Source organism: Trypanosoma cruzi, genomic scaffold (assembly GCF_000209065.1).
Source record: "Trypanosoma cruzi strain CL Brener 1047053517117 genomic scaffold, whole genome shotgun sequence".
NCBI lineage: Eukaryota > Euglenozoa > Kinetoplastea > Trypanosomatida > Trypanosomatidae > Trypanosoma > Trypanosoma cruzi.
Window position 1 is genome coordinate 386,291 of NW_001849565.1, and position 21,548 is coordinate 407,838.

General features: G+C 43.5%; 4 protein-coding genes and 3 pseudogenes across 4 annotated transcripts, besides 37 other annotated features; all 7 read left to right on the top strand.

The window, feature by feature from the left end:
- Positions 1 to 1,490: part of a sequence feature (haploid, Esmeraldo-like haplotype) that runs on past the window's edge.
- Positions 205 to 231: a microsatellite.
- Positions 711 to 732: a microsatellite.
- Positions 735 to 800: a microsatellite.
- Positions 1,405 to 1,447: a microsatellite.
- Positions 1,491 to 19,417: a sequence feature (heterozygous, non-Esmeraldo-like haplotype).
- Positions 1,613 to 1,708: a sequence feature (T-rich).
- Positions 1,815 to 1,844: a sequence feature (AT_rich).
- Positions 1,881 to 1,906: a microsatellite.
- Positions 1,952 to 4,465, top strand: Tc00.1047053508999.190 (calpain-like cysteine peptidase, putative; the record flags this gene model as incomplete). Its single annotated transcript, XM_815007.1, has 1 exon — positions 1,952 to 4,465. The coding sequence occupies one exon, from the start codon at positions 1,952 to 1,954 to the stop codon at positions 4,463 to 4,465; it is 2,514 nt and encodes an 837-aa protein (XP_820100.1).
- Positions 5,092 to 5,114: a sequence feature (AT_rich).
- Positions 5,434 to 5,462: a sequence feature (AT_rich).
- Positions 5,463 to 5,482: a microsatellite.
- Positions 5,579 to 5,625: a sequence feature (A-rich).
- Tc00.1047053508999.200 (calpain-like cysteine peptidase, putative) lies at positions 6,149 to 8,227 on the top strand (the record flags this gene model as incomplete). The annotated part of the gene is made up of 1 exon (XM_815008.1): positions 6,149 to 8,227. The coding sequence occupies one exon, from the start codon at positions 6,149 to 6,151 to the stop codon at positions 8,225 to 8,227; it is 2,079 nt and encodes a 692-aa protein (XP_820101.1).
- Positions 8,325 to 8,353: a microsatellite.
- Positions 8,634 to 8,654: a sequence feature (AT_rich).
- Positions 8,751 to 8,779: a sequence feature (AT_rich).
- Positions 8,982 to 9,028: a microsatellite.
- Positions 9,024 to 9,055: a microsatellite.
- Positions 9,666 to 9,685: a microsatellite.
- Positions 9,723 to 9,751: a microsatellite.
- Positions 9,865 to 12,054, top strand: Tc00.1047053508999.220 (calpain cysteine peptidase, putative; the record flags this gene model as incomplete). The annotated part of the gene is made up of 1 exon (XM_815009.1): positions 9,865 to 12,054. The coding sequence occupies one exon, from the start codon at positions 9,865 to 9,867 to the stop codon at positions 12,052 to 12,054; it is 2,190 nt and encodes a 729-aa protein (XP_820102.1).
- Positions 12,108 to 12,134: a microsatellite.
- Positions 12,918 to 12,940: a microsatellite.
- Positions 13,130 to 13,149: a microsatellite.
- Positions 13,351 to 13,372: a microsatellite.
- On the top strand, positions 13,756 to 16,332 carry Tc00.1047053508999.230 (annotated as a pseudogene).
- Positions 16,488 to 16,509: a microsatellite.
- Tc00.1047053508999.250 lies at positions 16,820 to 17,242 on the top strand (annotated as a pseudogene).
- Positions 17,354 to 17,383: a sequence feature (AT_rich).
- Positions 17,644 to 17,819: a sequence feature (T-rich).
- Positions 18,171 to 18,241: a sequence feature (T-rich).
- Positions 18,276 to 18,320: a sequence feature (A-rich).
- Positions 18,406 to 18,798, top strand: Tc00.1047053508999.260 (annotated as a pseudogene).
- Positions 18,816 to 18,848: a microsatellite.
- Positions 19,029 to 19,078: a microsatellite.
- Positions 19,217 to 19,255: a microsatellite.
- Positions 19,418 to 19,716: a sequence feature (areas merged during assembly that could not be assigned to a particular haplotype. This can correspond to areas where the two haplotypes were merged or to regions with more than two copies in the genome that were merged during assembly.).
- Positions 19,423 to 19,457: a microsatellite.
- Positions 19,580 to 19,602: a microsatellite.
- Positions 19,633 to 19,670: a sequence feature (T-rich).
- Positions 19,717 to 21,548: a sequence feature (heterozygous, non-Esmeraldo-like haplotype).
- On the top strand, positions 20,448 to 21,548 carry Tc00.1047053508999.269 (hypothetical protein, conserved; the record flags this gene model as incomplete). The annotated part of the gene is made up of 1 exon (XM_815011.1): positions 20,448 to 21,548. A coding segment is annotated over one exon (1,101 nt), but the record flags the coding sequence as incomplete, so codon positions are not given.

Here is a 21,548-nt window from a genome sequence, read left to right on the forward strand (position 1 = left end):
CTTAATTTTTTATATATCTTTCAGAAGCCGAAGAAAATAAGAGCATGGAGATTTATATTGGACTGTGTTTATGTGGCTGGATTAGTGGGAGAAGAGGGCTCGAAAGCAACAGAAAATGTAAGAGTTTGGCTTCAATAGGAAATGCGTTTTGGCGTTCACTGTGTTCGACATTTTTTTATTGTTTTTCTTTCAAATGTATTATGATTTTTTTTTTTTTTTTTTTTTTTTTTTGAGTTATGCTTTGTTTGCTATTAGTGTTATTTGTCGCTTGTGGAGAAACATTTTAAATTTGCATATATATTTTTGTAAGGAAATACGGATTTTTGTGTTCCAAGAAAATGCTAAAGGAGGAAAAATAGCTCAAGTTATAATGGAAAACTGCGGGACTATAAGGTGATGGTACGTATTTTGAATATATATATTTTAAACTTATTGAGCGATTATTTTTTACCAAAAATATAACAAAAACGGGAAAGGCAATGGTGTTTTTTCTGTGTTTTGGGCCCGTTTAATCAGTTTTGAAGTTTTAATCCCATATATATATTTCTATGTTATTGTTGGATTTTATGATGTAGTTTTTTAATTTTTCTCTTATTGGATTGATGATACTCAGTATAAATATAAAAATGCTTATTTATCTATTACTAAAATCTTGATTTGGATTCAATTTTGCCTTCTGCATTATTTATTAAATAATTTTCGGGAACCTCAATAAATAAATAAATAAATAAATAAATAATAATAATAATAATAATAATAATAATAATAATAATAATAATAATAATAATAATAATAATAATTCTCACGTGAAATTTATGCGGTGCCACGTTTCAGTTTTGATCTGCATTTGTTTTTGTAAAATGTAAATTTTTTTGGATTGCAGATTCTGTGTTTGATTTTTGTGGAACAATGGTTTTGATCGTTTTTTTTTCCTTTGGGTGATTTAGAATAAGGGAAATTAAAGAATGATGACTTTCCATTCATGTTAGTGAGGCAATTATCTTAGGACGTGATGTGGAGTTGGAGGAGGGATGTTGCTTTTAAGTTTTATTTGTGATATTTTAATCTGCACTATTCCAAAGATGGTGTTTGGATTATCTTTTGTTTGAAAGAAAAATCATTTTAGAATAATTTATGGAGATTTGTCTTTTTTTTTTTTTAAATGTATTCTATCCAAATTACTTGAAAAGCAAAAAAAAAAAGCCATCTTTTAAAGTTAATATTGGTTAAATTATTTTTTAGGAATATATAATGTTTTTTCTTTTTTGGCATTTTGAAGTTTACATACTTATTAATGGAGATAAAAAAGAGGAGTTTGATTTTTTCATTTTTCATTGTTTGATATCTAAGAGAGTTGATAGTTTTTGATCTTTATGGTTTAAGTTATTATTAAATACATGAAGAAATAATAATAATAATAATAATAATAATAATAATAATAATAATAGAGTTTTAATTGGATGTAATTATTAATGAACATGGATACATGGAAAAAAAAAAAAAACATGTGCTTTACGAAAAAATAATGTTTTGCTCCGTTGTGGTTTGGCGTACTGCAATTTTCAATGCAATTTTGAGACAGAGGATTATGAGGGGTGAATTCAAAGTTAAATTCTCATTTTTTGTCTTTTCTTTTTCTTTTTGCTTTGTTCTTGCGTTTTTATCGTTATTAATTGCCTATTTTTTCTCCTATTTTCTTCATTTTTTTATGGTGATTTTGCCAAGTGGTATTGAGAGGGGATGGACAACGAAGAAATGATTTTCTTTCCCGCTTTAGTAATGAAAGAATTAATGGAATATTTGGCTTTATTGAGATTTTTTTTATATTATTATTATTATTATTTGCGGAGGTCTGTCTCTTTTATCAATATCCATAACCCTTTTTTTACTTTTTTTTTTTTTTTTTAGGGTATATATATATATTGGCTTTATTTGTTATCGTCTTGCTGAGATGTCTGCCGAGAATCAGTGGGAAGAACTTGAAGATTTACCCCAACAAAATAAGGAGGCTTCAGCGGAAATTGACAATGATCTCCAAGACGGGAGCCACTCCGACGCTGACAAAGCCAATGGTGAAGTAGGCGAAATCCAAGAGACATCTGAATACCCAGTGGAGAAGGCTGAAGCCAATAACCAACCGGAATTTTGTGACCAAGAAGTACAGGAACCCAGGCCCCACCCTCCGGAAGAGGAGTACCCCGCAGAAGAACCAAATACTTATCCTGAAGAGGAGCCCCACAATGAGGAAGTAAATAAGCGTGAGGTGCCAGTGGAAGAGGGTGTTGTGCGTGGGGAGAACAAGGAAAGCAATGAAGACGAATTTCCACCTCACACACAGGAAGTTCATCATCTCGTCAAGCCAAGGAAAACGCCGCTTAAGAAACCAACTCGTTGGGATCCTATTGAGTACGATTTGCGTGAAGACAGTGACGATGAATTTGAGATGGCTACAGCATTGCGCCCAGTCTATGAGGAGGAAGAGGAATTCGGGGTGCCCAAGTTCAAAAATGGCGAGCCAGACTATCAAGGTGAGTATCTTTCCTGTTTTGATGAGCCCAATTTGTTGTACCGCATTTTGAACCGCGAAGAAAAAACTTGGGCCTTTTACAATGATACTCGCCATTATGAAATGCACGTGCGGTTCATCTTTGGTAAGAACTCCGTGCTAGAGGCACTTGGAAATACGAAAATTCATACTCGGTCCGATGGTGAGCATGTGGCTGAGGTCTTTGTTTACCCCGGAGAAACGGAAATGTTCATTAAGGGCAGGGTTAATGGTTTCACAAGCAAGCTCCGCGCGGTTCCTTTGTCGGAGGAATACCATCAACGCCGTCAAGAAGTTGCTGAGGACGCCATTCAACGTGAAGTGGCTCAGATTAAGGCAATTGTTGGGGATGAGAGGAGTGCAGAGAAGGTTTTGGAGGCTTGTTTGGAGAATAATCTCCCTTTTGTGGACCTGGAGTTTCCACCCTGCCAGGCATCATTGGATACTGGCGCGAAGAAGCCTTTCAAGCATCTCCCTTGGGCACGACCCTCATCTTACCTCCCCGACGAACTGCTGGATCAAGTTCGCCTTTTCAGAGGTCCCATTCGTCCCAGCAGTATTGATCAGGGAGAATTGGGCGACGCTTGGTTGATGTGTTCCATTGCCGCGATTTCAGAGAATCCCCAAAGCATTCTTAAAATGTTCCGGCATCCTGTAAGTGCTGAAATAGGTAGAAAAGAGCGCGCTATTGGTGCCTACCGTGTGACATTCAACAAAAATGGCCTCTGGCGCAGTGTTATTGTTGACAACTACCTTCCAATTTCCGGTGGTAAACCAAAGTATGCAAAGAGCACTCATGATCTTGCAGAAATATGGCCTTCTATCTTGGAAAAGGCATTTGCCAAATTGCACGGCAGTTATGCGCACATTTGCTCGGGCGATCCACTTCACGCAATTCAGGACCTGACGGGTTATTCATACTGCAGGTTTGATGATGCCTTTACCAAAGCTTCTCAATCTGGCAAAGATGATCTTTTCCAGGACTGGCTAAAGTACAATAAGGCTCACTATCAAATGATGCTGAGCACCCCTGGCAAGGATCCAAATGATAAGGGTTCGAGTGATCCCAAATTGGTTAAACTCTACCAGAGTGTGGGACTCATCAGTGGACATGCGTACACGGTTTTGGATACGCAATACTTTGCCGATCATGAGCTGCGTTTGGTGAAGTTGCGCAATGCATGGGGTCGGACCGCTGAGTGGAATGGTGACTGGTGCGGTGATGACGAAAAGTGGGAACAATACCCAGACGTGGCTGAGGCTTGTAAATTTCAGAAGGATGATAATAGCGCCTTCTGGATGTCATGGGAAGCTTGTCTATATTACTTCAACGGTGGGGGCGTTTCCTTTTCCCATCCGTCTCTCAACGATTACCGTGTGCCCTCGAAATTTGTGGAGTGCACGCCATCTTGCGTTCTCGAAGTCAGCGTTGAGCAGCCCACATGGATATGCTTTACAATTTCTCAGCAGGACAGACGTGGACGCCAAGATGCCGTTGAGTACCAGCCTGTAATGTTGAGCATTGCGCAACCCTTTGAAAAAGGGCTCTATAAGGTTGTTCAAAACAGCTCTGCTGATGCATACAGTCCAAGTTGCGACAAGTGGATTTTTTTGCAGGCTCGTGACGTCAGTCTGATACACAAGTTCCTACCGGAACACTCGCCATACCTCGTCATACCTCGTCTCATGTCAATGACCGGGCAGGAGGGGGAAGTACCATACGCGCTGGGATTTTCTTGCAACAGGGTTGTTGGACACGATGGCGTGACCGTCCAATTCAAGGCTCTTGACAAGGAGAATAAAGTGATGCACAACTTTCCCAAATTTGATCCTGAGGCCACACCTGTCGTGGTGGACTACCAAGTAAAGTCACCCCACAAGGGGTACCCAGAGATGAAGCAGGGCCAGACGGTGTATTAATTTTTTTTTTTTTGCAGGACGGAGGAAGATAAGTTGGGAGGGAAAGTGCGAGAGAAAAGGGAAGGAGCAGGGAAAGAAGGGGACAATTCAATAGCGGTAGTGAGCCCGAGCCAGACCGAAGCCACAGACGAAGCAAGACCAGAAATTTCCAATGAATGCGAGTAGGGGGTGGGAGAGGAAAGAAAACAACGAGAACAAGAAAGAGGAATAGCCGTTTTATTTCTAAAAAAGAGATAATAGTTGCAAAACAACAACAACAACAACTAAGGGGAACAAGGAAAATATGCAGGGATGCGAAGACACCCACGCACAAGAAAGAAAAGTATCCTGACACGCTGCAAAATGAAGTAGCAAGAAAACAACAACAAGAGGAAACGATGTGCCGGACGTTGTGGTTGCTTTCGACTATGTATTGGGAAGCCTATTTATGTATTAATATTAAAAACAGAATTTAATTGCAGTTGCTGCTTTCCAGATTTGTGTTTTGTTAGCATTATCCCCCATTTTTTGTCTTCTTTTTGGTATGTATCTAAAAATATATTTATTTGGTTACCCTTTCTTTGCAATGTATTTATGCCTTTACCGAAGGGATGTGCGTTGTAATGCTACATATTTTGGCGACCGTGTTTTTTTTTTTTTTTATATATATCTGTTTCTTGCTGAAACTGAGTGTGCAGTGTGTTTGAGAAGGAATAATAAAACAAAGGGACGGAAGGAGAGAGGTGGATTTTGAAGACCTTGTGAAAAGAAAAAAACACACACACACAAAAAAGTTGGACTTTATTTGAAGGTAACATGTGAATAATAAAAAGAAAACAGAAGATCTTTGGGAGGAAAAAAGGAAAAAAAAAAAAAGACTAACATTTACAAACATAGTGTTTATATGATTTTATCTTTTTCTTTGTCATTGTTTGTGCTTGGGCGGAGGATCGGGTTTTCTCCGTCACGCGATACTCCGTCATGAAATGAAAAATTATAATTATCTTTTTTTTTTTTTTCTCTCTCTCTCTCTCTCTCCCCTTTATGAGTTCTCTTTTTTTTCTCTTTGGGCAATGTGAGTAGTACTCTCCGCACTCTTTTTCACTCGCTGCACGCGGTAATCATCCCGCATCCAAAAAAAAAAAAAAGAGACCAAGAGAAAAAAGGAGAAAAAAAAGGAATTTTTTTTTTTTGTTTTTCTTTTGCTCTTCTGTTTCTTCTGGTTCTGATGGTGGCGAAGTGGGGAAGGACAGGAATTCCTACCGGAATGGGTTGGAAACAAAACACTGTAAGCTCTCATGGGAAAGAAATGGTGTTCTGTCCACTCTGTTGAATTATGCGACATACTTTTTTTCTTTCCTAAGCATTTTCTGCATTGATTTTCTTTATATCGCGTGCTTCTAACTGAAAGCGACGCTGTACGGAGTTTCTAGGGAACTCAAGAAGACACACACACACAAAAAAAAAAAAACTGGCAGATACATTAAGCAAACAAAAAAAGAAACAAGGTGTGGTGCACGCTTACACAATTGTTAACAGGGAGAAATTGGGTCATCACTGTTGAACGCTTGGCAAGTACAGGTGGAAAAGGAGCAATCCGGCAACCGAGGAGCATAGGCGAAGGAAGAAGCAAATAGCGGCAATATTGCTTATTCCTTTTTGCCTCCTCCCCCCTTTTTTTTATTTACTGCTTTACCAAAGGAAATGGCGTCATACGGGCCAAAGGATGGAACTGTGAGCGGTGGCAGTATGCAAATTCTTAATGATGAGTTTGATGAGGGAACAGTTGTCGACGTTAACAAGTTATCGGAGTACCGATATGGACTTCCCGTATATCAGGGAACCTCAACCGCGTGCTTTGATGGTGGTCTTTTGTTTCGTATCGTGGAAGAAAAAAACGGCGAACGTTGGTCTTTCTACAACGATACTCCAAATCTTCTGATGCAGGTGGAACTAGACTTTGAAAAGGGGTCTAATATTAAGGCACTTGGAAATACGACACTTGAGCAAAAGCCTAACGGTTCCATTGTTTGTAATGTAACTGTGCACCCACTTGAAACGGAACTTTTTGTAGAAGGTGAACCTAATGGGTACACGAGTAACATTAGGGCAGAAGGGGTTTCTGATGAATATCTCAAAGATTTGGCTGTGCAGGACAAAAACACTATTGATAAGGAAACTTACGAACTATACAAATTGGTTGGAGAATCTTCTTCATCTGATGAGATGGTGAAGGTATGCGTTGCAAAAAAAGTGAAGTTTGTGGATTTCGCTTTTCCACCAGAACAGGAATCACTCCAAATTGGTTCTATTATGCAGATGAAGGTGATACCTTGGGAGCGACCATGCATGTACTTATCAGATGAAAACGCCAAACAAATTCGTTTATTTCGCAGTGGCGTTCACCCAACCAATATTGATGAGGGTGATTTGGGTGATTCATGGTTCATTGGTGCGGTGGCCACTCTTGCAGAATTCCCAGACAGAGTGCGTGATATATTTCGCCACCCTGTTAGCATAGAAGAGGGCAAAATGGAACGTGAGGCTGGCGTGTATCGTGTCAATTTAAATAAAAATGGCTGGTGGACGAATGTTATTATCGATGATTACTTACCCTGTATGGGTGGTTGCCCAAAATTTGCTCGATCTAAACGGGACCCAATGGAATTGTGGGTTTCGTTGCTGCAAAAGGCATATGCAAAGATACATGGAGGTTACGGGTTTATCATTGCGGGTGATCCACTACACGCACTGCAAGATCTGTCAGGCTATCCTTGTTCTTCTTTTAACAATGCTCTGACTGAGGCAAGAGTAACGGGGGGTGGAGAATTGTTTGGAAATCTTTTTCAGTACAGTAATCTCGGTTACCAGGTCCTATTTGTTGCTCCTACAAGAGAGACATTGAACAGGGGCGCAATGAATGGGGTAAGTGAGTCAACTTACGCTCGTGTGGGCTTGCGCCTTGGACACGTGTACTCCGCCTTGAAACTTTTATTTTTTCCAGAATATAATCTTCGCCTCGTGCAGTTACGTAACCCATGGTATCGTGATGGAGATGCTATTTGGAATGGGTTCTGGAAGAAGGGTGACAGAAAATGGAAGCAATATAGTGACGTGAGCGCCGCTTGTAACTATACAGAAGAGAATGACTTCACTTTTTATCTCGAGTGGGATGAGGTCTCAAGATTTTTTATGGGTTGTGGTGTATGCTTCATTCAACATCCAATGTACGACTTTCGTGTTCGTGGCTGCTTCATGCAAAATGTTCCCACCACCTGTTTGGAGATCTCCGTGGGTGTTCCCGTCATTATTTGCCTTATGCTCTCCCAAGATGACATGCGTGGTACCAACAAGCAGGAGTATTCTCCGATCATGATCAGCGTTGCACACGGTTTTGGTTCCATGACACCGATGAGTGTCGACCTCAACAGCGGTTTTGACACCGACCACCCTTCACCTGAGTATGCATTCTTCCAGACCCGTGAGACCAGTATGTTCTACGAATTCCTGCCCGAAAATTCACCTTATTTGGTGGTACCACGTGCCATGAGCATGTATCCGAAACTACCATACGTTTTTGGCTTGCGTAGTCCGGTGGAGGTGGGTACACCAAATAGCCAGGTGCGAGTTGCGTTTCGTGCCCTGTCACCCGGATGTGGCATCTTTGATAACGCCAGGAATTTTGACGTCTCCACGGTGTCGTGCCAAACGGAGTATCAATCAATTAATCCTGAGCAGTTTTTTCCTGACATCTACGCTGGTACCGTCATTCAAGTTGAATAGTCATTGAAGTGGAGGGAAACATGGTTGAGCAGGAGAGAACTTGTATGATGAACCAGCAATGCTGCAAAAGCTGGAGCCTCAACCCTCTCTCCCTCCCAAAAAAAAGAAAAAAAAAAAAGAAAAAAAGCCTAAAAATCCCTCCTTTTAGAGTTTTTTTTTCCATCAAGTCATACACGCGCGCGCGAAAAAACAACAACAACAACAAAAGTGATGATTGAGGAATACATGAGGGGGATTGGAGAGCGGTGCTGTGCATAACGTCTCTTGCAGTGCATGCAGTCAGGAGTCGAAATGAATAGAAAAAGAGTAAAAATTAAAGAAGGAAATTCAATTAATGCACTGACGTTAGTCAATGGTCATGGCAAAAGACTCATTGTTCTATCTCATTACTGTTCTGCCTCCTATGTTTATTTATTTATTTTTATATCTTTCCATTGTCTATTCTCATTTCTTAACAACACATGTATATATTTTTTTTCTTATTGATTCAAAAAATTCTTTTTTAGTTCCCTTCTAAGATGTCTTAAAAAAAAAAAAAATAATAATAAAAAAGGGAGGGTATTTTCATTGTTCTTTTGCCTTTCCACCCCTTTTCCTTGCCTTCTTTATGTGCAATAGAAAAGGCAAGAAAGAAAAGGATTATGAATATATTACAAGAGATGTGTTGACAGAACGACAGTATGAGAAGGGAAAAAGCTGCGGAATGAGTTTGAAAGCAATTGATGTGAATTATATTTATTTCTTTCAACACCGCATTTATATATATATATATATATATATTTATTTATTTATTTATTTATTATTATTATTATTATTATCATTTTTATTTTTTGCGGTGTGGAGCTTTTACGGTAGTAATTTTTTCATGGTGTCGGCCCCGAGGACACGAACGGAACCCTCCTGAATTTTTTATCTTTTTTTGTGCTTTGCCACACATTGTCTTTTCATCACCGTTTGAACAGGTTAACACTATTCCCTACAAGAGGAGGACATTGGGGGAAGGGGGCATTCTGCATATTCTCCTCTTGAAGGGACCTACCTTACTAGGTGCAAAAGTGGATGGTGTTTGCTGTTGGATTTCGCACTTCTTTTTTACTTTCCTTTTCCATTCCCTGAAAATACCGGGTACCAGACACCGAAAAGATGTGCATTGCGATGATTTGTGAATGACTCTTGTGCAGAGGGGAGTTTTCCGACGCCTGGGTCCTCTTAAATCCGTGCGTCCGTGTGTTGGATCTAGTTCTCAGGTAAAAATGATCATTATCTTCAGCACGGATGGGGGGAATTTGTTGATGTTGTTGCCAAATAATAACGATGCACCTGCATTTTCACCTGCTTGTCTGTGTTCCTCAATGGTGCTTTTTCCCACCTTTGCGCTTGTGTTCTCTAATAGTGCCGCTAAATCTGCAAAGAAATAGGTCAAAAGGAAGAAGGGAAAAACAACAACAACAACAACAATAGAAAAGGCAATACTTTTTTGCGCGGACGAAGGGTGAAAAAAAAAAAAAAAAAGAAAGAAAGAAAGGAGGAGGAGGATTTTGGACGCCATATTCGTGTGGATCCCGATCTTTTTTCCTTTATTTTGTTATTTTTGCTTCTGACGGCCTTCAACCGCAGAAAAACACATACACACAAGTATGGGCTGTGGGGCGTCGACTACGCAAAGGCCAACGACGGTGGCCCCTGAGTGGAACGCTCCCTTTGAGAAAAAGGAGGTAAAGAAGAATGAGAAAGTTGTGGACGAGTTTGAAGAAACCACAGTGCGACCGCTGCCTGAGAAGAATTCGTTTGAAAAAAAATTCAAAATTGGGGCACCGACCTTTGTCAGTGAAGATATTACACCCTGCTTTGATAACGGACTCCTCTACCGTATTGCTAAGGATGATGTGTGGGCGTTTTACAATGACACACGCAACTATGAGATGCACGTGGAGTTTACGTTTAGCAGAACCTCTTTGATTCGAGCAATAGGCAACACAAAGGTTAACCAGGTGGAATCGAGCGGTGAATATGTTGCAGAGACAGTCGTGTACCCCACAGAGACGGTCATGTATGTGAAGGGCTCTATTGCAGGCTTTAAAAGCAAAATCAAGGCACTTCCGTTATCGGAGGAATATCTTCAGGGAAAGGTTCGATCGTGCAACTTGTTAATAGAACCCGAGATGAATAGAGTGAAAGAATTTGCTGCGGACTTTCCCACGGATGATACGATCCTTGCCGAATGTCTTGAGAGGAATATACCCTTTATTGACATGTATTTCCCACCCAATCAGGATTCCATCACAAAGGGATCGGACCGACCCATGAAAACGGTGCCTTGGGCCCGCCCAAACATGTACCTTCCAGACGGTTACGCCCCATTGGTGCGTCTATTCCGCAACAAGATCAGCCCCATGAGTGTTGATGCGGGGGAATTGGGGGATAGTTGGTTGGTATGCGCCATTGCTGCTCTTGCGGAGTACCCAAAGATGGTGCGGGATATGTTTCATCACCCCCGAAAAGCTGAACTCACAGCAAAGGAGCGAGCCATTGGGGCATACCGCGTGACCTTAAACAAGAATGGTTGGTGGACAAATGTCGTTGTGGATGACTACTTGCCCGTTCTGGGTGGAAGGGTCAAGTATGCCAGATCGGTGGATGACCCCTGTGAGATGTGGATATCCATCTTGGAAAAGGCTTATGCCAAGCTTCATGGCAGCTACGCAAACATCATTGCTGGTGACCCATTACTTGCCTTACAGGACCTTACAGGTTGTCCAACGACACGCTATGATGAATCTTTTGCGAGTGATGTGGAAACGGGTGACACGGAGTTGATTGAGCGTCTGGAGCGTTATCACCGCAGTGGATACATTATCAGCATTAACACACCCGTTCGAGACCCTCAGGACGAAGAGAAGGAGAAAAAATATAAAGAAATGGGCCTAATGATGGGATATATGTATACAGTAAGGAAAGTCCGCCATTTTGAATCGGAAAAAATTTCTCTTTTGCAGATCCGCAATCCATGGTCTTCCGATTTGGAGTGGAAGGGGGACTGGAGCGCTAACGATTCCAAGTGGTCGCAATATCCAGATATTGCTAAGGCGTGTGATCAGGGTGAACCAGAGCCCGGTACTTTCTGGATGTCTTGGGGTGATGTTCAGAAGTATTTCAATGGCTGCGGTGTGGTTTTTCTTCGTTCATCTGGTATGGATTGCCGAGTCAAGGGTAACTTTGTCAAGGGTGTTCCCGATGTTTGTGTTCAGATCACCGTAAAGAAGAAGATGGAGCTTGGATGCACACTTTCCCAACGCGATCATCGGGGCACGCGAAATTCACATGACGATTATCCGCCTATTATGATGACTCTATGCAGCGGTCGAGGTTCCGTGGATACCATGCAGGTGGAATATAATACCAACCTGGACGCCGATCACCCCACCAATCACTTCACTTTTATGCAGAGTCGTGATGTTGGTATGTTGTGCACCCTCACTCCGGAGTGTTCTCCCTACTTTCTCTTGCCTCGTATTATGTCCGATGAAGCTTCTGTTCCATACGTCATTGGTCTTTTCACTAACGAGAAATTTGGTGAAAGCATAAAGGCGGAATTTCGGACGCTTCCGCCGGACAGCCAAGCCTTCGCAAACTTCCCTTCCTTTTCGGGCAACGGCACGTCTGTGATGGCGACATTTCAGGTCAACCGTCTCGGCTCTGGCTTCCCCCAGAGTTTCAAAAACAAGGAGCTTGTAGAGAAATCAAGTGTTCCAAGGGAAGGGAAGAGGAGTGAAAAAAGACCCTCCAAGGGCCCCGGGAAAGTAAACGGAGCTCCCGTCCGCGCCTAGGATGGAGGAAGGCGGAGAGTGAGTGGTGCAAGGAAAAGAGGAGGACGAACGGAAAACAAACAAACAAACAAACAAACAAATCCCAGTGCCCCGAGGGGAAAAAAAAAAGACCGTGTGGGGAGGCAAAAGGAAAGGATCATGCCCATAATCTCGCAGTGAAGGAGGAGCAGAGTCAAAAAGAAAAATTGAAAGAAAGGGAAGGGGGGTAAATGATAAGAAGACCTCTGTTTTAGCCTTGCTTTTGATGTTTATACGTATTTATTGCCCACAGTTCCCTCAGTTAAGAGTTATCTATTTTTAAAACCCATCTTAAAAATACGTGAGACGCCACCAAACAAACCAGAGAAATGATAGCGGCAAGCCGCCTAGGGGGAAAAGAAGGGGGTGAGCTCATTTAAGGCTACAACAAAGTTACACTTTTTTGTAGTCTGCTCTCATTTATTTTCTATGTATCTGATGTGAATGGTGGAGAAGGGTGCATGGTATGTAAATTTCTATTTATTAACCCAAAGGTAGGAGAGGGGGGCTGACAAGGACAGGAGACGAATATGGGTGTGTTCCTTTTTTTTACCTTTGCGGGCATTACTGTTGTTTTTTTTTATAGCCTTTGAAAATTCGTACTTCAAATATATTTTTTTAATGATATTTACGAGGTTAGAGAGGAGGGGGAAGAGGAAATAGGAAGTTCGTTGTTGATTTTTTTTTTTTTTTTTAGTACCCTACGTGCGTTGTTGCGTGTGTGTGAATGCAAATATGTCTAGATTTGATATGTACATGGAGCGGAGGGCTCAGAGTGACGTTGATGGATGGGTGGGTGGCGTAAGTCAAAGTGCACAACGGTAACAAGGGAGAAGAGAGGTGCCTTGTTGCTGTTGTTGTTGTTGTTTTATTGCGTTTGTGCCTCGTTGTTTTTTTTGACACCTTGACGTCTTTATAGATATATAGGTATAAATATGTACATATACATATTTATATGTTTATCTTTATATATTTTACTGGTTTTGTAATTATTATTATTTTTCCCTTTCTTGAAATTTTTAGCAATTGGCTTCTCCCTTCCAGTCGGCCACCTTGGGTGTGTGTGTGTGTGTGTGTTATACAGGCTGCCCCACAACACCCATTATGTGTCTAATGAAGGATGCGGCCCGGGTACCCTGCCATTCCGTATTTTTGCCAAATGTTTCCTTAGTTTTGATTTGCGTTTCGACACCCCTGTCCGCTGCTTGCCATGACTGCTGTTGGATCCGGGGCGCGCGCCATGAGAAACCAATGTTTCTGTGACTGTTTGTTTGTCTGTTTTTTTTTTTTTTTTTTTTTTGTGTGTGTGTATGTGTTTGTTTGGGCATCTGCATCCGTGCATGTGTAGGATGCGGGGAGAACAATTTCGTCAAACCCTTCTCATTGTTGGCGTCATTTCTTTCCCTCCCTCTTTTCCTCTCCCTTTCTTCTTTTGATTCTTCGCAGGCAGGGGAAAAAGGCAGAAGACAAAAACTTCCCTCCCCCCCCCTCTCCGTCCAACAGAAGAGAAGGGGAGAAGCAACAAACACATCTTTTTACTTTGTGTTTTGTTGTCGTTCTCGTTGTTGGTTTCCTGTGCCGTGACGGAGTGCGTGCGAGGGCGAATACCATTACAGACATTGCAGGAGTGGCGAACGATAAAAGTGGGGGTTCTCCCACCGTTACTCACAAACCGTCGAGTAAATGGGAAACGGAGTATCCAGTACGAAGGGAAAGAGTGGCAATAATAATATTGTAACAACTCATTTCAACGGCGGCGATGCAAGTCTCACCACCTCTGCTAGTTTAAAAGGGATTCTCAAAAACGGCGATGAAACGAAAACGAATGGCAAAAATAATACCAACCCGTTACAAGGACAACAACGGTCAGTTTTGGCATCACCTTTTAGACCGGCCTCGGCTGCTGAATTATTACCTGCTACGTATAATGGGAACCTTTTTCATGGAACCGGTACAAGCCGCCAAACCGTGGACCTCATAGACCACTATAACCTTAGCAGTACTGTCGAAAAAAACCTTCCAGCGCGGATGTATAATTCTCAATGGAGAGGGTGTGTTCGATTCAAAAATGGCTCTCCGTTGCTTTTGCGTGGTGGGGATGATGTGATACCAATTCCCCTTTGCACGGATGGTGGGGGCGGTGTGGTTTTTTGTTACCGAATCATAAGCGTGGACGGGCGCCTATGGAGATTTTACAATGACACGGCTACGTACGAGCTAGAAGTGGTTTGTGTTTTTAGCGCGAATTCCAAAATTGAGGCACTAGGCTTGACGACGCTGCGTGAACGATCCGATGGACGGGCAGAGGTGCGCCTTGTTTTACACCCGGGCGACACACAAGAATTCATATACGGAGATGTGGAGCGTTATGAAGAGGACATCAGGCTAAGGCATGTAAGTCGTGCCTTCATAGACGCCTCGGCCCGGGCATGTGAGCCATTTCTCAAAGATGAGAAGGCAAGCATATGCGCCTTGCTTTCAAGAAGAGGGAAAAAAACGGGGCCAGGGAACAATTGGAACGTCCCCAGTGAGGAACTCCTACGGTGGTGTGTGGAGGAGCAAGTACCCTTTTTGGATTTGGAGTTTCCTCCCAATTTGTTCTCGTTAGTTGGAAAAGAGCAAAGCACGCAGAAAAAAGTGCTATGCGGCTGGTGCAAACCGAAAAATTACATACCAACAGAGGCACTCGTGGATGAGCCTCGCGTTCTTCGCAGCTCTCCACAACCTATGACTGTAGGTGTTAGTCTGACGGGAGGTCAAGGTGTTGTGGGTGCGCTGGCAATATTGGCTGAGGATTATTTTGCTGTTGAGAGGCTTTTTCGACATCCCATGGGTTCTGCAGCTGCCGTGGAGGAGGAAAGAGTGGATGCAAGTCGAGTAACCTTGTGCAAAGGTGGCTGGTGGATTTCTACTGTTGTGGATCACTATTTCCCTGTCCTCAACATGAAATTACTGACAGGGAAATGTATTAGTGATCCCGCAGAGTTGTGGGTGTCGGTCGTGGAGAAGGCATATGCCAAGTTACACGGGAACTACACCAATTTGGCGGAAACCGATGCATTGCAAGCATTGCAGGAACTTACGGGGTATCCTACATGTCGCTGGGATTCCATGTTGCGAGATGCTAGCAGCCATGAAGAGCTCTTTGATAAACTTTGCCGTTTTTGCGAGTTGGGATTCATCGTTGTTTTGGATAGACCAAACCTCACATCGGGTAAGAGATCATTGCAGCGTCTTGGACTGCAGGAGGGAAACGCATGTGTGGTTCTCAGCATGAAGATGTTTCGACCACTGCCCTCCAAGGAGTTCGGGACAACTCCAGCAACAGGGAATTCATCGACTTGTGAGGGTTAGAAATCCCTTTGGGAGTTCTCGCGACTGGGTTGGTGACTGGAATTTGTGGGATCCTGCATGGAAAACAAATCCGTTAATAGCTGCTCAGTGTGGGCACGATAAGGAGTGTGCCGAGGACGGCTCCTTTTGGATGGAGTGGCGTGATGTCGTGTGTTGCTTTCACGGGTGTGGGGCCTGCTTCACACACAACTTGTTTTATGAGTACCGTGTGGCGGGACAGTGTGGGAAGGGAGGTGTCCCGGGGTGTGTGATTAAACTGGAAGTGAGCCGTCGCATGTACATTTTGGGAATGCTGCAGCAGGAGGTGCGGGGGGTTGAGGGAATGCTACAGCCCATTTTGCTCCAATTATCGCGACGATATGTACCCGAGGCCACGCAAATGCCTTCTTCTGTTGATGCATTGCACAATGAAGCCAATACGAAGAGTCAGCAATCATTGAAACGGTCCGATGCACGAAAACAGGAAGTTGTACTGAATTCTACGGCGGACTGCGACTGTCCCAGCCCCGATTTGTTAACATTCCGCGCGTCCTCGCAGGTGAGTTTCATTTGTGAGCTGCTCCCGGAGTACAGTCCGTATTATCTCATTCCCCGCACCACATCGGATGAGATGGCGTACGTCTTGGGCCTCTTCACCAGTGTTCCATGCGGCAGGGGAGGTGTCGGGGACGGGGCTCCTGCAACGAGGAGTGCGCCTGGCCTCTCCACCCCGCTCCCCACCGCCGGTGGGTCTTTTGCGCAGGCAAAATTTATGCGTCTTTCATCCAAGACAAGAGTCTTTTCCAACAGTTTGCGATTTGAGGTGAAATCAGAGACACCGGTGAAGTGCCGGTATCAGGTGTCATCCCCGACAGCCTCCCCGCTCACGTTTCCCTCAAAGTTTACTGACAACTGTATAAGATAGACTTCCCTTCCTCACTGTTTCTTTTTTTTTTTTGTTGTTGTTACTCTTCCATGGGCGTGTTGATGGATGCTTGCATGTGCGGTGTGATTGCAATTATTTTTGTTGTTCTTTACTTCTCCTTTTCCCGCTCCACAAGTTTGTACATGTCATTCATTTGTATTATTATTATTATTATTATTGTGTGTTTTGTGTTACTGATTGCCACTTGGGCAGCCTTGTACTGGCTGTGCCACATCTTTCCCCCTTCTCTTCCCAATCATTCGTTTCTAATTTTTTAAATTATCTTTCATTAAACAATCACACAAAATAATGATGATGTTCACTTGCTTCTTTTCCCTTTTCTTTTCTTCTTGACGCACATGTGCACCATTTATACAACGAGGAAGAATACGAAAATACACACACAGAGTAACACGCCTCTTGGCAAGTTTTAATTCAGCCCTTTCCCAGCGTTCTTCAAAAGAATAATTGCAACAACAACAAAGAAGAATGGGCTCGTCTACCTCGAAGCATAATCCCAGGGAGCTTCTCGCTACACCCGCCATGCGCGGTGCCGTTGAGGAGTGGCTTTTTAACGGACTTCTTCTCAGAATCATTGATCGCAACACGGGCACCTGGGCGTTCTTCAACAACTCTAGAGACTACGAGTTTCATGTTGCTTACCTGTTAAACCCGGACAGCGCGGTGCAGGCTCTAAGCAAGACAATCATTACGCCCCAAGACGATGGCGTGCTTTGCGAGACGTCCGTGTACCCGCTAGAGACGCAGAGGTTCTTTGTTGGCGATGTCACTGGCTTTGAGAGCAAAATTGAGGCACTTCCGCTCTCGGCTGAGTACCTTCAGTCCCACGCAGATATTGATGAACGCAAATACTACCGCCGCCTCATACCCCCCAGTGCTGCCACCTTTTAGACGCGGGCCGAGTGACATGAACGCACGGAAAAGGGAAAAAAAAAATCCCAGGAGAAAAGGGGAGACATCTGAGGGGAAGAGTGTACAGGAGGTCGAGTCTGGTTTGATCCGTTTTTTTTTAAATTTTATTTTGTTTTTTTTGTTTTTTCTCTGAGTGTTTATGATTCGTCTTGTTGCTTGCTGAGCACGCACACCCCGTATGAAATGAGGCCCACTGAACTGTGCATCTTACGCGAGCCCTGGCAGAGTGGAAGTCAACGAGGAAGAATGAGGGTGGAGCGTGGTGCCTTTATTTATTTATGCATTTTTTTGTGTGTGCATGCATACAACGACGACGAAAAGAAAAAACTGATTTTTTCTTTCTTCCAGAAAATCTGAAATTATGTGCCCTAAATTCATAGTTTTTTTTTTTTTTTTCATATATTTATTTTATCTTCTTGTCTTTGTTATTTGTGGGAAATGTTTTTTTTTTTCTTTTCTTTGTACTCATTCTTTCCTTTGTTTTCCGGACTTTTCGCATCTCTCCCTTTCTGCAAAAAATCTTTTTCTCCCTTTTTATTTTCTGCCTTTTTTCTTCATGTGCATGATTTGATTGTGAGGGGCGGTGGACCGCTGTTGCTGGTATTTTGCCAGTCGTCACGCCCACGAACATTTTTTCTATTACGTGACCTTTTTTTTTCCCCACCCCCACCCCCTCCGGGCACCCACCACCGCACATACACACAAATGCCAGTGAATAAAAGAACAACGGGGGACTTTCCCTCTGTGGAGGGTCAGATGCGGGCGACGAGATTCAACTGACATGCCTGGATGTATGCGTTTTTTTTTTTTGTCTCTGTGTGTGTGTGTGGGTTGTGTTGTTGTTCTTTTCTATGTGCAATGTAGTCTTCGTTTTTGCGTGGTTGAGTGCAACTTCTTCTACGCACCCTTTTACTATCATTGTTATTATTATTTTTGTTGTGGTTGCTGCTTTTTTTTTTTTTTTCCATCTTTTTTTCTTACATGGAACAGACGTTTCCAGGGGGCGGAGCTCAAGAAGGAAGAAGAAAGAAAAAAGAAAAAAAAAGGAAAGAAGGGACTTCTCTTTGCCATTACTTTTATTATTTTGTTGTTGTGCGTGTCGATTACGCGGTATCATTGTGCGAATATATTGAGCTGTAATAATGGGGTCGAGCTCTTCCAAGTTAACTTACGAGAATGGGAAACCGACCTTCGGTGAGGCAACGCATGTGCACCCTATGTTTAACGGCTTGCTGTTTCGTCTGAGTGACAGGAAACACAACCGCTGGGCCTTCTACAACGACTCCATGGAATATGCTATCCACGTCTCCATCCTCTTTGACTACGACAGTCAGGTTGTGCCACTTGGATTGGCCACCGCCTACCGCGTCGACGACCCCGAGGTGGGGAAGGAGGACGACATTGGGAAGTACGTCGTGGAGGTGGACGTCGCGCCCCTCGCCACGGAACTGTTCGTTGAGGGGAGAGTCACCGGTTGGACGGTTGACACCCTCGAGGCACGGACGGCCGCAAACGAGCAGGATTTCCGTCTATAGGAGCGACGAAGAGGCGGCACAAACACACAGACACACACACACGCACGTACGTGAGGTGTGCACTGCAAGAGAAGCAAATAATACTAATTAAAACAAGCAAATAGCAACACCAACAAAAAAGAAATTCCAGACATCGTCGCAGGGATTGGCAGTGCGAGGAGGTGTGCGTATCAACCGAAGAAGAGGGAAACGAAAGGGAAAAATGAGTGAAGTGTTATCATATATATCTAATTTTTTTTTTTGTTTGTTTGTTTATTATTTTATTTTTATTTTTGTTTTTCTGAGGGGTGCAGAAAAGACATGAACAGAAAAAAAAGGAAGGTTAGGGTGGGTGGCGGTGAACATGGCGCCGAATCCTTGAATTGCCTTCGCTGGCCGTTGTCGTTCAGAAACAGGATTGAGCTTTGGGTGAAAGGGGAAAAAAAAAAAAAAAAAGGAAAAAGGAAAAAAAAAAGAAGGCGAAGGCGGCATCCGCACGCAACACTTTGTAATCCATCATCGTTGTCGCCATTGTGGGTGAAATGTACAGCCTGATAAGCAAAGAAAGAAATATTAACAAAGAGGGATAAAAAACAAACAAACTAAAAGCAATGACATTTTGTGAGTTCCGCAGATGTGGATACCATACATATATATATATATTTATATATGCATATGTAAGTGTGATTAGAGATGTGTCTATGCAGGGCAGCTAAAATTATATCTTTGGCTCCTTCCACCGTTTTCTTTTATTTTTGCTTTTAAGTACCCTGAAGTTGCTGTGACATTCTTCTGTCGTGGCTTCATTTATTTATTTATTTATTTTTGTTATTTTGTTTATTATTTTAACGCGACTTTTTTTTTTTTTTTCTTTATTACCTTTTTTTTTATTTGTTGCCTTTGTGTACATGTCGTTTTTTTTTTTTTTTTTCATTCTATAGGCGTGTGTGTTGTTGCAAACTCTGTTACGGTGTCAACTCGCAACTCCTCGCTGTGTCGTGTGCATGTGCATATGTGTCTTTGTGTATTTTTTTTTGTGTGTGGTGGTGGCGGCGGGCCTCCCAGATGTTTAAAACTTTAAGCGACACATAGAAATTCACTTGTTTATTTTCATGTGTGTTTGCGTGAAGACGTTTTTCTTTACTTTTTCTTTTTTTTTCTTCTTCTTGCATCTTCGTCAGCGTTGCGTTGTCGTGCTGCTGTAGGTGGATTTTTTCTGCCGGAAGCAAGCCAGGGAGAAGCGCACGGAGGAAAGGGAAGAGGGCAGGCCCAAGGACAACAAGAACAACACCCACCTAATAATAGAAGCCGTTGCAGGAGCGAGGAGCGGGGGAAAGAAGGGCGCTGCACAGGGCGGTGGGTGGGTGAGTGGGAGTTTGCTGCAGAAGGTCGGCGGACCGGTCACGGCCTCTTTTCATCTTTATTTTTATTTTTAGCTTCTTTGCTCCTTCGCCGTTTCCCCCCCCCTTCTCCTGTGCAGCACACTGGGGAGGAGGGAAACATTCTTTGCTCTCTCCTCATCTGCCGTCTTTCTGGGCGTGTGGTGAGCCGTGTGTGGACACGAAATTCTTTTTTTTTGGTGGGTGGGCGGGGCGGACTTTATTTGTGGCTACCGATTTTGTGGTTGGAGGTCACACGCTGCTCGCACCACCGTTTGCACATTTGGAACGATGACTTCCGAGGAGGAACCGACGCAAACGCGAGTTGAGAGCTCATCGTCGCCACGTGGCTTCAGAAGGGTGACCCTAACTGCTTCCGTGTTGAATGAGGCAGAGAACGAGCAGGGTATTCCCCTGGAGCCTTGCACTGACGCCGAGGTGGAGGCGATGGAGCGTCAGCGGTGGGGAAGACTGGTGCAGGAGGGCTTGTTCCACCAGAGTCTCCATTTTCAGCGGTGGGACGAGGAGGCTTTATTACGGGGATCATTGTACCGCACCCGCGCTGTGGCGGCCCGCACGACGGTGAGACCCACAACGACGGCTGCGCTGGTACTGAGTCTTAACATCAATCCTGTACTTTGGCTGGGCGAGAATGAGAATGAAAAGGGGGATGAGGCGTCTCCAAAAGCTTCTCGTCTATACGTCTGGCGAGCCCCCGCCCTCCTGCCAGGTGATAATTTAAATATTTTGAGTCAACTTGGTCAACAACTTGAGAGTCAGTATCGGTCCCTTTCTAAGCGGCCATTGATTGTAAGTCATTGTCTTAATGCAAGACCGGAGGGCTTTGTGCGGGCTTTGGCTCAATGCCGTCATCAAGCAGGCCCTCAAAAAAAGGTTATTGTGCACTACGGGGGCCATGGTGTGCCGCGGCCGCGTGGGGGGTCACTGTTTCTTTTTTCTTCGAATGGGGAGCCTGTAAATTACTCACTGGACACATTTTCTTCCCAGGTTGGATTTCCGCTTGTTATGGTGGCTGAATGTGCGAACGCTGCGAGTATTCTGCACCACCTTTTAGAAAATCGGCAGAAGGAAGAAGTAAATAACCACTTCACGTACCGTCAGTACGGGACAAATATAGGTGTGTCCACCTTGGAGGAGTCGGAGCGTCCGGATATGGTGCCAGGCTGGGATCGATATGAAGTTGCTTCTGTTGCTGGCATGGAAGGCAATGCAATGAAATCAACCACGAATGCGCCGTTTTTATCAAAATTGCGTGGTTTGGGTTCTGCTGCAGCGTCAAGTACTAATTCACTACTGCACGACGACCTTTTCTTTTTGGGGGCCACAGAGGAGGGTGCACTACCGCGGCACCCCAAACTGCCGTCTGATATC